This window comes from Gopherus evgoodei, unplaced genomic scaffold (assembly GCF_007399415.2).
Source record: "Gopherus evgoodei ecotype Sinaloan lineage unplaced genomic scaffold, rGopEvg1_v1.p scaffold_45_arrow_ctg1, whole genome shotgun sequence".
NCBI classification, from domain to species: domain Eukaryota; kingdom Metazoa; phylum Chordata; order Testudines; family Testudinidae; genus Gopherus; species Gopherus evgoodei.
The window spans coordinates 160,942-176,643 of record NW_022060066.1 but is presented as its reverse complement, the minus strand read 5'-3'; the positions used below and the strand labels follow the sequence as shown (position 1 = coordinate 176,643).

Here is a 15,702-nt window from a genome sequence, read left to right as displayed (position 1 = left end):
TGGCAGCATTTCCAAATATTTTAATTTATTAATTATTAGATAACATTTCATATCTTCAATTTTTTCTCAAAAAATAAAAAAAATTCTAGGGAGGAGACGGGAAGAAGAGAGTCAAAACAAAAAATGAACAGAGCAAAATTATACTCTCAGTATTTTACTGAACATAAATCTGGTACAGTTTTCAGGACTCATTAACATACATGGGTTGAATTTCAGGTAAAAATAACCTTAATCTTTGTGAGACAAACACAATGCGAAGTCAATGCAAGGGAACACACAGATTTATAGTACTTAGAATAAAGATTAAACAGATTAGTCTTCTCAGACTTAATTACAGCAGACCTTATACTCCACTTTGGTAAAATTTGCTGGTGAAGAGAAGCTCTTAAAGGCAAGAAGCAAAGCAAACAAAATAAACACATATCAAAAGAAGTAGAACAAAATAATAATCTTGGCATTTTACTGAACTTAAACCACGTACAGTTTAACCACGGACATTCAAGTCCACCAGAATTTCAGATAACAATCACCCCTCCTGAATCAAAAGCTGATTCTCTTCTGCCCTACACTAGTTTCAGAAAAGATGAATTTATTTCGGGAGATGCCAGTTCTGATTTATACCAGTATGATAGAGAAGGGATTCGACCCGTTGACTCCATGGCAGTTACTGCTGATTTACACTTGGGTAAGAAAGAGGAGAACCAGCCCCATGAACTGAATGGAGTTCTAGGCTTGAAGAAATTACATTTTCTCTGAAAATAATTTCCTGCCCAGTGTTCTCCTCAAGGCACCCTTCACCTCTTTGTTTCTCAGGCTATAAATGATGGGGTTTAACATGGGGGTGACCATCGTGTAGGTGAGAGAGATGAGCTTCTTGGTCTCTGGGGAGTTGCTGGATTTAGGTTGGAAGTAGGTTGAGATGGCTGTGCCATAGAAGAGAGTCACCACCACCAGGTGAGAGGAGCAGGTGGAGAAGGCTTTGTGTCTGCCCTCTTCTAAGGGCATTCTCAGGATGGTGGTAATGATCCACATGTAGGAGACCAGGATCAGCAGGAATGGGAACATGATGAAAAGCACAGTCGCTATGAGGGCCTCAATTTCGAGGAGAGAGGTGTCAGCACAGGCCAATTCCATCACGGGAGGGATATCGCAGAAGAAGTGGTTGACTTGATTTGGCCCGCAGAATGGCAAACTGAATATCCACATCATTTGCACAGTGGCCACTGGAAATCCAGAGAACCATGAGGCACCAGCCAACTGAAAACAAGCCCTTCTAGTCATGATGTCTGGGTAGCGAAGCGGGTTGCATATGGCCACATAGCGGTCATAGGCCATAGCGGTCAAAAGGCAGCACTCAGTTGTCCCAAAGTAGGACAATAAATATAGCTGAGATGCACAGCCGGCAAAGGAAATGATTTTATTTTCCACCAAAAGATTGATCAGCATCTTCGGGACGATGACCAAAGTGAAGCCGATCTCTAAGGTGGCCAAGTTCCGGAGGAAGAAGTACATGGGGCTATGGAGAGAGGGGTCAATTGATGTCACCAGGATAATGAGCATGTTTCCTGTCAGGGTTATGGTATAAACACCAAGGAAGATCAGAAACAATGGAACCTGCAAGTTGGGGTAATTGGAAAACCCCACAAGGATGAATTCTGTCACAGTCGTGTGATTCCACATGCTCATTATATTTCTTCAGTGTGTTTCCTCTGGAAGAGAGTTTTATAAAGCAGTCTTGTCAAAGAGTCAAGTATCAGGGGGTAGCCATGTTAGTCTGTATGCACAAAAAGAAGAAGGAGTCTGGTAGCACCTTGAAGACTAACAGATTTATTTGGGCATAAGCTTTTGTTGATTTTTGAAGTGAGGTTTTTTACCCATGAAAACTTATGCCCAAATAAATCTGTTAGTCTTTAAGGTGCCACCAGACTCATTGTTTTTGTCAAAGTGTGTGTGTGATCATTTTTATCCATCAACTGCACATTTATTTACGAGTATATATTTCTAATTGATCATAGATAGATAGATAGATAGATAGATATAATTATATATTTATATCTTTATATTACTATTTGATGCTCTCTCTCTAATAATCTTATTTCTGTATCTAGAACAAACACAGATAGACCTGCACTCTTATTTAGGGCTTAATCCTTTAGCTACTTGGAACCCTAAGTTCCTATTGATATTGGTTAGATGTTGAAGGCCAAAGTACACCTAATACGACCACGGCTGTTACAGACTGGGGGCTTGTACGCTCTACCACTTATATTGGTACATCTTACATTGCTTGCGAGTGCAGATACGCCACCATTCCTGAGTGACATAATTACACTGACATAAGTGGAGGTGTGCACAGAGCTATGTTGGTGGAACAGCTTCTCCAGCCAACTTAGCTACCACCTCTTGCAGAGGTGTAGTTATTATGCCAATGGAAAAAATCGCTTACTTTGGTGTTTAGCATCTTCACCAGATGAGCTACAGCAGTGCAGCTGCATTGGTGGAGCTGTGTCGCTGCAGCGTTCCTAGTGTAGACTAGCCCTGAGATTGGGCTTTTCAAAAGAGCCCAAGAGCGTGACGTACATATCACAAAGAGAACTGGGCATCTAATTCTTTAAAAACTCTCTAGGTTCCTTATTGTGCAATCCTCTCTTCGGCTTTGTAGTCCTTACTCATGTAAATAGCCCTGCTGATGTTACGACACTGTCATGCCAGTGTAAATATGGGAGCCATGGGCCAGGTCCTCAGCTTGTGAAAATGAGTATCTCTCTGTTGATGTCATTATGTCAGCTGAGGCTCTGAGCTGTCCCCTTTGGGTGAGACAAAACTGAATTCTGGCTTGTTTTGTGTGGCTGTGAAAAGGAGGAAAAGAGCTCATACTGGAGCCAGAGAAAATTCTGATCAACAGGATAGAGCTCTGGCCCATGCACATCATCTCCCAAGCACAGTATAGCCAGTCTCCAGCCTCTGGATGTAATTGTTATTGACCAGGCAGTGACAGGGGCAGCTGGGTTTGGAAGGCTCCTCCATGGTGCTATTGTGCCATGGTCAGGTGGGCTTTACAAACTACCACAAATTGAAATCAGTGTCTAAACTCCCATTGACTTCCACAGGAACAGGGTCAGATACAAAATGTACTGTACACATGATCAGCCAGAAGAGGACATTTGGGATATAACGTGACATCTGTCAGAAACTCACACAGAACAGTGCACAACTGTGCAGTGATTGGGAATTTTTGTGAGAGGTATCATGGTAAACACTTACTAGTCCATTTACAAATATTGCTCTGCATTCTTTAATGCTTATGAAGAAATACTGCAGCACCATTCTCTTATGTGACAGATTAAGACTATGCACCTGACAAAGAAAGTAAATTGCATGGATGTGGATTTATGTTACCTCAGGAATCTATTTTTCTCTATCCACCCTACTAGCTTTTCATAGAATCATAGAATATTAAGGTTGGAAGAGATCCCAGGAGATCATCTAGTCCAACCACCTGCTCAAAGCAGGACAAACACCAACTAAATCATCCCAGCCAGAGCTTTGTCAAGCCAGGCCTTAAAAAACTCTAAGGATGGAGCTTTCATCACATCCTGAGGTAATCCATTCCAGTGCTTCACCACCCTCCTAGTGAAATAGTGTTTCCTAATAGCCAAGCTAGACCTCCCCCACTGTAAAATGAGACCATTGCTCCTTCTGCTGTCATCTGCCACCACTGAAAACAGCTGAGCTCCATGCTCTTTGGAACCCCCCTTCAGGTAGTTGAAGGCCGCTATCTCACTCTCCTCTTATGCAGACTGAACAATCCCAGCTTCCTCAGTCTCTCTTTGTAAGTCATATGCCCCAGCTTCCTAATCATTTTAGTTGCCCTCCACTGAACTCTCTCCAATTTGTCCACTTCACTTCTGTAGTGGAGGGGACCCAAACTGGAAACAATACTTCAGGCGTGGTCTCACCAGTGCCAAATAGAGGGGAATAATCACTTCCCTCAATCTGCTGGCAATGCTCCTACCAATACATCCCAATATGCCATTGGACTTCTTGGTAACAAGGTCACACTGCTGACTCATATCCAGCTTCTCATCCACTGTAATCCCCAGGTCCTTTTCTGCAAAACTTCTATCTGGTCATTCGGTCCCTAGTCTGTAGCAGTACATGGGATTCTTTCTTCCTAAGTGCAGGACTCTGCGCTTGTCTTTGTTGAATCTAATAAGATTTCTTTTGGCCCAATTGTCCAATTTGTCTAGCTAACTCTGGGCCCTATCTACCCTCCAGCGTATCTACCTCTCCCCTCAGCTTAGTGTCATCTGCGAATTTGCTGAGGGTGCAATTAATCTCATCATCCAGATAATTAATAAAGGTATTGAACCAAACCAGCCCCAGGACCAACCCCTGAGGTGCTCCATTTGATACTGTCAGACAGCTAGATATCGAGACATTGAACACTACCTGTTGAGTCCACATTCTAGACAGCTGTCTATCCACCTTATAGTCCATTCATCCAATCCATACTTCTTTAACTTGCAGGCAAGAATACTGTGGGAGAACATATCAAAAACTTTGCTAGAGTCATGATATATCACATCCACCACTTTCCCCATGTCCACAGAGACAGTTATCGTATCATAGAAGGCAATCCGGTTGGTCAGGCATGACTTGCCCTTGACGAATCCATTATTGACTGTTCCTGATCACCTTCCTCTCCTCCAAGTGTTTCAAAATGGATTCCTTGAGGACCTGCTCCATGATTTTGCTGGGGACTAAAGTGAGGCTAGCCCTTCTCTAGTTCCCTGGGTTGTCTTTCTTCCATTTTTTTAAAAAAGATGGGCACTATATTTGCCTTTTTCCAATCATCCGGGACCTCCCCTGATTGCCGCAAATTTTCTAAGATAATGGCCATTGGCTCTGCAATCACATCAGACAACTCCTTCAGCACACTTGGATGCATTAGATTTGGACCCATGGACTTGTGCATGTCCAGCTTTTCTAAATAGTCCTTAACCTGTTCTTTCACCACTGAGGATTGCTCACCTCCTCCCTCCATACTGTGTTACCGAGTGCAGCAGTCTGGGAGCTGACCTTGTCTGTGAAGAATGAGGCAAAAAAAGATTGAGTACTTCAGCTTTTTCCACATCATCTGTCACTATGTTGCCTCCCCCATTCAGTAAGGGTCCCACACTTTCCCTGGCTGCCTTCTTGTTGCTAACATACCTGTAGAAACCCTTCTTGTTACCCTTCATATCCCTTACTAGATGCAACTCCAATTGTGCCTTAGCCTTCCTGATTACACCCCTGCATGCTCTAGCAATATTTTTATACTCTTCCCTAGTCATCTGTCCAAATTTCCACTTCTTGTAAGCTTCCTTTATGCGTTTAAGGTCACTGAATATTTCACTGTTAAGCCAAGCTGGTCACCTGCCATATTTGCTATTCTTTCTGCAGATCAAGATGTCTTTTAATCCAGTATTTCCTAGTGTTTTGCATCTGGATCTGATAGTTCTAAATCTTCCCAATCCAGCTATGCAATAAGGAAGAAGGAAACGAATCAGTAACAGTAATAATACATAAAAAGATAATGTTTCTCTCAAGTTTAACAAAATATTATACCATCATAGTAGTTTATCTATCCATCTATCTGCTCAGAGAAATATTAACTCAAAAAAAGTAATCACATTTATAAAAATTAATTGTGATTAATCACCAATTTAATCACACTATTCAATAATAGAATGCCAATTGAAATTTATTAAATATTTTTGGATGCTTTGTACATTTTCAATGAATTGATTTCAGTTGCAACACAGAGTACAAAGTTTACACTGCTCACTTTATATTTTATTTTGATTACAAATATTTGCACTGTAAAAATGAAAAAAGAAATAGTATTTTGTAATTCACCTCATACAAGTACTGTAATAGAATCTCTATTGTGAAAGTGAAACTTATAAATGGTGATTTCTTTGTAAAATAATTGCACTGAAAAACAAACCAATATAAAACATTACAGCCTACAAGTCCACCCAGTCCTATTTCTTGTTCAGTCAATTGCTGAGACAAAGAAGCTTCTTTACATTTACAGGAGATAATGCTGCTTGCTTCTTATGTACAATGTCACCCAAAAGTGAGAACAGGTGTTCATATGGCATTTTTGTAGCTGCCATTGCAAGGTATTTACGTGCCTGATATGCGACATATTTGTATCTCCCTTCATGCTTTGATCATTGTTCCAGAGTAGATGCTGATGATGCTCACTAAAAAATAATGCATGAATTAAATTTGTGACTGAACTCCTTGGGGGAGAATTGTATGTCTCCTTCTCTGTTTTACCCGCATTCTGCCATATGTTTCATGTTACAGCAGTCTCAGATGATGACCCAGCAGATGTTGTTTGTTTGAAGAACATTTACATTTTAGATTTGACAAAACACAAAAAAGGTACAAATGTTAGATTTCTAAAGATAGTTACAGCACTTGACCCAAGGTTTAAGAGTCTGAAGGACCTTCCAAAATGTGAGAAGGACGAGGTGTGGAGCATGCTTTCAGAAGTCTTAAAAAAGCAACACTGATGCATAAATTACAGGACCTGAACCACCAAAAAAGAAAATCAACCTTCTGCTGGTGGCATCTGACTCAGATGATGAAAATGAATAATGTTGGTCCACACTGCTTTGGATTGTTATTGAGCAGAACCTGTCATCAGCCTGGATGCATGTCCTCTGAAACGGTGGTTGAAGCATGAAGCAACTGGAGGAGGGATAGCTCAGTGGTTTGAGCATTGGCCTGCTCAACCCAGGGTTGTGAGGTCAATCCTTTAGAAGGCCATTTAGGGAACTGAGGAAAAAATGTGGGGGTTGGTCCTGCTTTGAGCAGGAGGTTGGGCTAGATGACCTCCTGAGGTCCCTTTCAATTCTATGACATCTAATCTTTAGAGCATCTGTCATATAAATATCTTGCCATGGCAGCTACAACTGTGCCTTGAGAATGCCTGTTCTCACTTTTAGGTGACACAGTAAATAAGAAGCTGGTGGCATTAACTCCTGCAAATGTAAACGGACTTGTTCGTCAGAACAATTGCCTGAACAAGAATTAGGACTGAGTGGACTTGTAGGCTCTGAAGTTTTACATTGTTTTATTTCTGAATGCAGTTACTTTTTGGACATAATTCTACATTTGAAAGTTCATTTTCCATGATAAAGAGATTGCACTACAATATTTGAATCAGGTGAATTGAAAAGTATTATTTCTTTTATTTTTTTACAGCACAAATATTTATAATAAAAATAAATATAAAGTGATCACTGTACATTTTGTATTCTGTATTGTACTTGAAATCAATATATTAGAAAATGTAGATCACATCCAAAAATATTTAAGTAAATAGTATTCTATTATTGCAAAATACACAGTGCAATTAATCATGATATATTTTTTAAAGTGCACGATTGTTCGTGATTAATTTTTTAAATCACTTGACAGTCCTAATTGAAAGATAGATTAGTGATAAATTAATAAGTGGGTGAATCTACAGGCATACACAGAACAATATTCTACCTAACATAGCTAGATAAATAGAGATAGGAAGAGAGAGAGGACATGACACTGTGTTACATTAGTAGAAGTTCTTATGCTTTGAGTAACGTACTTGGAAAAGCAAAATGAAGTCCTAGGTTTATGTGTCAAAAGGTTGAAAAGATGGGCCCTGATTTTGATCCAACCTCAGGAATTTGGAATTGAAATAGCTATTAAAAGGTAATCCCTGTGTAGAATTATTATTTTGATCTCTTGGCCAAATAGAAAGTCCTATGATGTCAGTAGGCTTTGAATCAAATCCTATTTGTTCATACACTTTCTTCATTCTTATTAAAAATTAATTTCCAGTGGCACATATGGCACTTCATTCACAATGCATATTACAATCAAATTGACACTATTACCTGGAGAGTCCGTTATCAGGATATTTATCACTAAGTAATAATGTTTGTCATCGTTACAATGGAAAAATACTAATAAAAAGAAAAATGTGGTAAATAAAATTATAAATAAAATTATTAATTATTGGCAAATTAATAATTATTTTCTTTTTGTCAAAGTCACTTAAATAAACTTTAATTTTCTTTGAAAATAGTCAACTTTACCCTTCTCTCTTATTTATGCCAAGTTTAGACTGTTGTGATTTCACTCACTCCACTGGAATTATCCCTGATTTGTACTAGTGTGAAGGAAAGAAGGAGCCCCATTACCTGAAGTGGAGTTCCTCATGATTTACACCAGGGTGAGCGAGAGGAGAATTACCTCTCTAGCACTTCTTTGCCAGCCTGGAGTATATGAAAAAGATTTTCAAATGATCCAGTATTTATAGAGACAATACCAAAAAGACTGACCATGTGACTCCAGACTCCTGATTTTTCTCATTGTCACTGAAATCTGAATCCAACCTAGTGACTTCAGATAACATTTGATCAGTTTACAGATAATGTATGGGGTTTTTTGGTAGTTGTTTTTGCCCCCTCAGTGTGAGCTTTTCAAATTCATCCTGGCACCTGAAGACCAAATAGCCCAGGACACTCTATCTGCTGTTCCCACTTCAGAGAATGACTTCACCTAAATCTCCAGCAATTTAGAATAAGTGTCTGCCCTTTGTTGTGCTCACATCCATCCTCAAAACTCCATTTACTTCTACTTCATATTGGCACCACACAATAACTGGTTTCAGATATCAGAATCTGGCCTTAGGGAGTTATTTGGACCAGGTTCTTAAATACATTTAGGTGCCTAGTGGGATTTTCAAAACCATTTAGGTGCCTAATATATGTTGAAATTAATGGTTTTAGGCACTGAGGTCCTTGTGAAAGTTCCAATTAATGACTTTACAGGTGCCTAAATGCTTTAAACATCCAATTCTATAGCCTTTTTCTACTAACTGGACAGCATGTAGCTGTATTCTGAATTCTGCCTCTGGTTCCTCATCATTACTCACACTGAATTAAAACCTACTCCATTATTACTCTTCTTGAAATCATGGGGGACTACTTGCAATTTCTAATGTACTTGAATGAGACTGTCTGAATCATGCCCTCCGTGGGTTTCTGTGCAATATGTCTTATATGTCTAAGTGGTTTTCAGTATCATTAAGAGAAACATACAGAAGAAAGGCCCAAGACACGTCTCATGTACAGTGATGTTAATGAGGAATAAATCCATGGAAACCCAAGGAGTTACTAGTAGAAGTCAGAGGAGAGTTGAAACATAAGAGAACAAGTGAAAGAGAAATGTCAATCCTCATATTGCTCATCTGAGCTCAGTAATTTCTTCACTTACCTCCGAAAGAAGCTGACTCCAAAGGATTCATGGATGGATTCCACATGAGTATATAAACTTCTTTTAATCACCAGTGGGACTTGGATCCTAGCCCCCTTTGGGGTTAATTAGTGGAAATGACACACAAACTCACTGAAACAATGTTTACCTTTTGGGATCCCAAGAGTCAGTGCAGTGAATCATGTTCATAAAGATTCTGGGGCTAGATCATCAGTTTTTATCCGTTTTTCCTAATAGCTAATCTACATCTCCTTTGCTGTAGATTAAGCCCCTTACTTATCCGATCTTCAATGGACATGGATAACAATTGTTGATTTTTTTTTTATTATTACAACCCTTAATATATTTGATGACTGTTACAGGATTCCATCAGTCTTCATTACTCATGACTAAACATGACCAATTTTTTTCACCTCTCCTCCGAGGTCATGAAACATAAGAACGACCATACTGGGCTCGATCAAAGGTCCATGTAGCCCAGTCTCCTGTCTTCCAAAAGTGGTCAATACCAGAGGGAATGAGGAGAATAGGTAATCCTCAAGTGATCCATCCCCTGTTGCCCATTCCTAGCTTCTGGCAAAAAGAGCCAAGGGACCCATCCCTGCCCATGAAATTATCTAGTTCTTTTTTTCAAACCTGTTATAATCTTGGCCTTCACAGCATCCTCTGGCAAAGAGGTCAGGTTTTCTAAACCTTTGTCCATTTTTGCTGCTTTCCTCTGGAGTATCTCCAATTTGTCCACATATTTCTTAAAGTGCCGCACCCCCCAAAAAAGTTCTATATCTTACCAAAACTTTACCTTATTACTTTTACAATAAGAGCATTACCTTGTAAATTAATTAAAAACAATGTTTTGAAAAAAAAGTTAATGAACAAAATTTTTCTGTGTTTTCTTTTATTTTTAATTCAGTTTTAAATAATTCAAAATGAAAATAACTTGGATTGCAAAAAGTACTTTATTTTTCATTTTTCATTTTTCATCCACCTCTCTTTATTTCGCTGTATCATAAAGATGCTATTGGAGTGAGAGGGAAGAAGAATGGTTTGGTGATGAAATAAGTGGATTTTGGAAAACAGGCCTATGTTTAAAAAAATAACTATTTTTTGGAGGCCCCAAAGGTTGAATGTCCCACTTGAGGTGCTATTGAAAATCCCTGATTTTCAGTAAGCCACCCTCCGTCCCCAGCCCCGCATAGCCTTTGAAAAAACAGCCTCTTTAAAATGCTAGAATATGGGCACCCAAAACTTGATGCAGCAAAAATTGCTCATTGCTCATTAAATTACTTATTGCTCATGAAATAACCTCCAAGATATCTAACCCAATATTTTTGCAGTGTTCTTTATCTTTCTTACTTACTTTCTCTCTCACATGTTAAATAAAGAAACAAAATCTCTTTTTTTTTTCTTGTTCATTCTGATTTGTTTGAATACGTGCTAGCTTCAGTGCTACTCCCATTTTGAATGGTTTTCTGCCCTGAAGGAAAAGGACTACTTCAGATACATAATGTCAGAGTCATAGTGCATAAGGCTAGAAGGGACAACCGGATCATCTAGTCTCAGGTGCTAGTGGTGGTAGTGGTTCTAGTCCTCCAACACTACTCAGAAACTGCACTCTAAACCCAACAACTCAAATTAGACCAAAGTATTACAGCCACCAGGAGATTAGACTATTATGTGCCACAGACAAAGAATAGGAGGCCTGTGATTTACCAGTGCCTGAGACCCTGTCAATGGCTGACAATTAATGTATTCACTCTGCCTTTCAGGCACAAACTCTTTAAATGAGTCAGTGAACAAAGAAATTGTTCTACTTTCTGTTGGATTGTTGATGGGGTTCAGTAAAGTATTGAGCTTTCTTACCAATGGAAGCTCCAGTTTACAAAGCTACTCTATGAGCTTGGAAGCCCAGTTCCCCATTATTGCCTAATATTCCTTGTACTACACCAAATTAATGTAAGAGCAATTTTCCCATGTTTTTTTCTATCATTGTTGGGTGGAAGTTAGAATCTAAATTTGCTCAAGTAGGTCTAAGGTCCATTGAGATGCATAGGGCAGACCCCCAGATGATATAAATCAGCAATAGCTCCATTGATACGCATGGCCCAGACCCGAGTTTGTGTAAATCATTCATAGATCCATTGATATCTATAGGGCAGACCCCTAGATGGTGTCTCAATGGAAGCCATTGTCTCTAGGGCCTCATCTGGTTGCCAACGAGTTCTGAGATCCAAAGACATAAAATGCTATTTTTTCACTAACTGAAGTTCCAGCCCTCATTGACTTTCCAAGACAATATAGTGAATCAGCACCTTACCTTGGGTTTGGTTTCAGATGTTACTGCATGGGGTTGTGAGCACTCCATCATGCAGCAGGTTTAGCCTTTTACATTATTCAGAATTCCTGAGAATAGATTCTCATATTTTTCTAAAGGACTATGTGCCTGATTTTCCTTTTCTGTCTGTCTGTCTGTCCAATTGAGAGAGACCAAGGTGGGTGAGGTAATATCTTTTATTGGACCAGCTTCTCTTGGTCAAAGGGACATGCTCTCTAGTTTCACAGAGCTTGGTGAAGTTCAATATGTGATGCAAGAAGAAATTATGTGGCTACTCACTTTTACTGAACTATGTCATAAGAGAATAAGGGTCTTTAGCAAGCAAGACTCTCTGCATTATTTAAAATTGATGGAATTTATTGAAGAAAGTCTCCTGGACACTTTCTGGACAGGCAACAAATCTATCTATCTATCTATCTATCTACTTGCGGGAAGATTCTCTGCAGCTAGAGGTCTTCAAACCACAATTTGAGGACGTCAGTAACTCAGACATAGGTTAGGGGTTTGTTATTAAAGTGGATGGGTGCGATTCTGTGCCCTGCATTGTGCAGGAGGTCAGATTAGATGACCCTTCTGACCTTAAAGTTTATCTATCTATCTATCTAATCTATCTAATCTATCTATCATCTCCATCCATCATCCCCTATAAGTAATTGCACCAGTACAACTAGATATGTAATATATTTACAAATAAATACTAGATAAATATATATCATTCTCATTTTAATGTAAGGTGAGTTGTACTGATTAAAATCACATTTACATATTTAATCTCTATTGGAAGAGTTCCAGTCACTCAGATTCTCTTCATCCAGTCAGAAAAAGAAGAGTTGGGTGATATACACTGATGTCCAAGGGAAGTGGGAATTACTTTCCTATGTCTGATGGTGCAGTTGTCATGATGATACCAGTTGAAATCCTGAGTTATGAAATATAAGTACCTTGGCATTTATTCTGAAATAAAGTCCTAACAGCCTCTCAAGCTGGCTATCCTGAATTACCTGGGTTTCCATTGGCACAGCAGAAAAGCTATATCTTGAGAAAGGTCCTTGCTCAAATGCCCTTAAATGCTGCGTATTTCTAGTTATATTTTAAATGCTGGGGAGTGAGGAGTTGGAGTAGTCATTTGCTATGGGGGTTGCATATAGGCATTCCTTATACTCCACTTTGGTAAAATTTGCTGGTGAAGAAAAGCTCTTAAAGACAAAGGGTTGGAAATGCTAATTTAAGGCTGAGATAAAGATGTCATAAGGTCCAGGCAGGAGGAGGAGGAGGAAGAAGAAGAAGAAGAAGAAGAAGAAGAAGAAGAAATGAGAATCAGCTTATCTGAGTTTAAAATCTGTGTTTCTATGTGGTAGTGAATTTCCCTTTGTAATACTGGAAAAATTAAGGCAATTTAGGATAAATGTCCTTCCTTTTAATTACTCCCCATATGAGGTGTGACTTTTTTCTCAGTCATACCCATGTGAACGAAGCATTGTTTTACTAAAGTTAATGGAGTGACAGTGGTATAAAGTAGTATCAGGACTAGAATCTTTATGTTAACTTTAATCATCACTAATTGTTCGGGATCCAAGAGTGACAGTCCCAAATCACATCATGTCCCTTGAATTCTATGGCAGTTCTGAATGGTCAAAACCTCAGAAGAAACAAGCACTACATTGATTTGGTGTCACTAATAGGGATTGTTCTTCCTTGGCTTATTCCAAAGCCCAAATAAGTCAATTAAATGACCCCCTTAAGCTTTGGGTAAGACCCCTTCTACAACTGGAATAACTGTCCATAGAAGCAGCTGTCCATTCTATCATATATTTATTTCTGTTAAATATTCCCACGAGGCGCCTTGGCAGCATTTCCAAATACTTTAATTTGTTGATTATTATCTGAAATTTTATATCTTCAGTTTTTTTAATTCAAAAAAAGAATATTCTAGTGAAGAGATTAGAAGAAGAGAGTCAAAACAAAAATGAACAAAACAAAATATACTCTCAGTATTTTACTGAACATAAACCAGTCTGCAGGATTCATTAAAATACATCAGCGTTACAGGTAAAAATAACCTTAATCATCATGAGACAAACCCAACTCAAAATCAATGCAAGGAAACACACAGATTTATAGTACTTAGAATAACAATTAAACAGATAAGTCTTCTCAGACTTAATTACAGCAGACCTTATACTCCACTTTGGTAAAATTTGCTGGTGAAGAGAAGCTCTTAAAGGCAAGAGGCTAAGCAAGCAAAATAAACACACATCAAAAGAAGTAGAACAAAACAATAATCTTTGCATTTTACTGAACTTAAACCACGTACAGTTTGCAGGATTCATTCAAGTCCATCAGAATTTCAGGTAACAGTCACCCCTCCTGAATCAAAAGCTGATTCTCTTCTGCCCTACACTAGTTTCAGAAAAGATGAATTTATTTCGGGAGGTCCAGTTCTGATTTTTACCAGTATGATAGAGAAGGGATTTGGCGTGTTGACTCAATGGCAGTTACTGCTGATTTTTACTTGGGTAAGTAAGAAGAGAACCAGCCCCATGAACTGAATGGAGTTCTAGGCCTAAAGAAATTACATTTTCTCTGAAAATAATTTCCTGCCCAATGTTATCCCCAAGGTGCTTTTCCCCTCTTTGTTCCTCAGGCTGTAAATGATGGGGGTTAACATGGGGGTGATCACTGTGTAGGAGACAGAAATGAGCTTCTTGGTGTTTGGGGAGTTGCTGGATTTGGGTCGGAAGTAGGTCGAGCTAACTGTGCCATAGAAGAGAGTCACCAGCACCAGGTGAGAGGAGCAGGTGGAGAAGGCTTTGTGTCTGCCCTCTTCTGAGGACATCCTCAGGATGGTGATGATGATCCGCACATAGGAAACCAGGATCAGCAGGAATGGGAACATGATGAAAAGCACAGTTGCTGTGAGGGACTCGATTTCGAAGAGGGAAGTGTCAGCACAGGACAATTCCAGCACAGCGGGGCTGTCACAGAAGAAATGGTTGACTTGATTTGGCCTGCAGAATGGCAGACTGAATATCCACATCACCTGCACAGTGGCCACTGGAAATCCAGAGAACCATGAGGCACCAGCCAACTGGAAACAAGCCCTTCGAGTCATAATGTCTGGGTAATGCAGCGGGTTGCATATGGCCACATAGCGGTCATAGGCCATGGTGGCCAAAAGGCAGCACTCACTTGCCCCAAAGAAGAAGAAGAAATACATTTGAGCTGCACATCCAACAAAGGAGATGGGTTTATTTTCCATCAGATGATTGACCAGCATCTTTGGGACAATGACCAAATTGAAGCAGATCTCTAATGAGGCCAAGTTCCGGAGGGAGAAGTACATGGGGCTATTCAGAGCTGAGTCAAATGATGTTACTAGAATAATGAGCACGTTTCCTGTAAGGGTTATGGTATAAATACCAAGGAAGATCAGAAACAGTGGAACCTGCAGGTTCGGATGATTGAAAAACCCCACAAGGATGAATTCTGTGACAGTAGTGTGATTCATTATTCTCATGATGTTTCTTCAATGTGTTTCACCTGGAAGAAAGTTTTATAAAACTGTCTTGGTGAAGAGTTTGTGTGATCATGTTTGTCCATCATCTACCTAATTATGTGGGGATATATATTGTTAATTGATGATAGATAGATAGATAGATAGATAGATATTGATAGTAATATATCAAAATCTATATATCAATGTTTGACTCTTTCTCTCTCAGATAATCTTATTTCTCTATCTAGAACAAAGTCAGAGAGACATGTATCTGAATAGATCTATCTATTCAGCATCATATATATATATATATATATATATATATATATATATATATATATATATATTTGTTTCTCCATTGCTCAGCAGTTAAATAGTAATCTATATTCATCTCTCTCTCTCGCTGTCCCAGCTTCCCACACATAAGGTCTGAAACTCTGTAGATGGCCACTAATATTATTCACATTTTTATTCTATTAAGTAAAGATTAATAATTTCATGAATCATATTTTATGCTATTTCACAAGATCTAATCTATAGGGGTTGGCGGTCT

The 15,702-nt window shown here is 39.0% G+C and overlaps 2 protein-coding genes across 2 annotated transcripts; both read right to left on the bottom strand.

The window, feature by feature from the left end:
- Nucleotides 1–741: 741 nt before the first annotated feature.
- On the bottom strand, nt 742–1,686 carry LOC115642785 (olfactory receptor 10A4-like). Its single transcript, XM_030546491.1, has one exon. It carries the CDS (start codon nt 1,684–1,686, stop codon nt 742–744), a length of 945 nt encoding a protein of 314 aa, XP_030402351.1.
- A 12,539-nt stretch (nt 1,687–14,225) lies between these two features.
- On the bottom strand, nt 14,226–15,170 carry LOC115642796 (olfactory receptor 10A4-like). Its single transcript, XM_030546498.1, has one exon. It carries the CDS (start codon nt 15,168–15,170, stop codon nt 14,226–14,228), a length of 945 nt encoding a protein of 314 aa, XP_030402358.1.
- Between the last annotated feature and the right edge of the window lie 532 nt (nt 15,171–15,702).

Excerpts from the sequence above, each read along its gene's own strand:
- LOC115642785 (XM_030546491.1), bottom strand. The coding sequence starts at position 1,686 with ATGAGCATGTGGAATCACACGACTGTGACAGAATTCATCCTTGTGGGG.
- LOC115642796 (XM_030546498.1), bottom strand. The coding sequence starts at position 15,170 with ATGAGAATAATGAATCACACTACTGTCACAGAATTCATCCTTGTGGGG.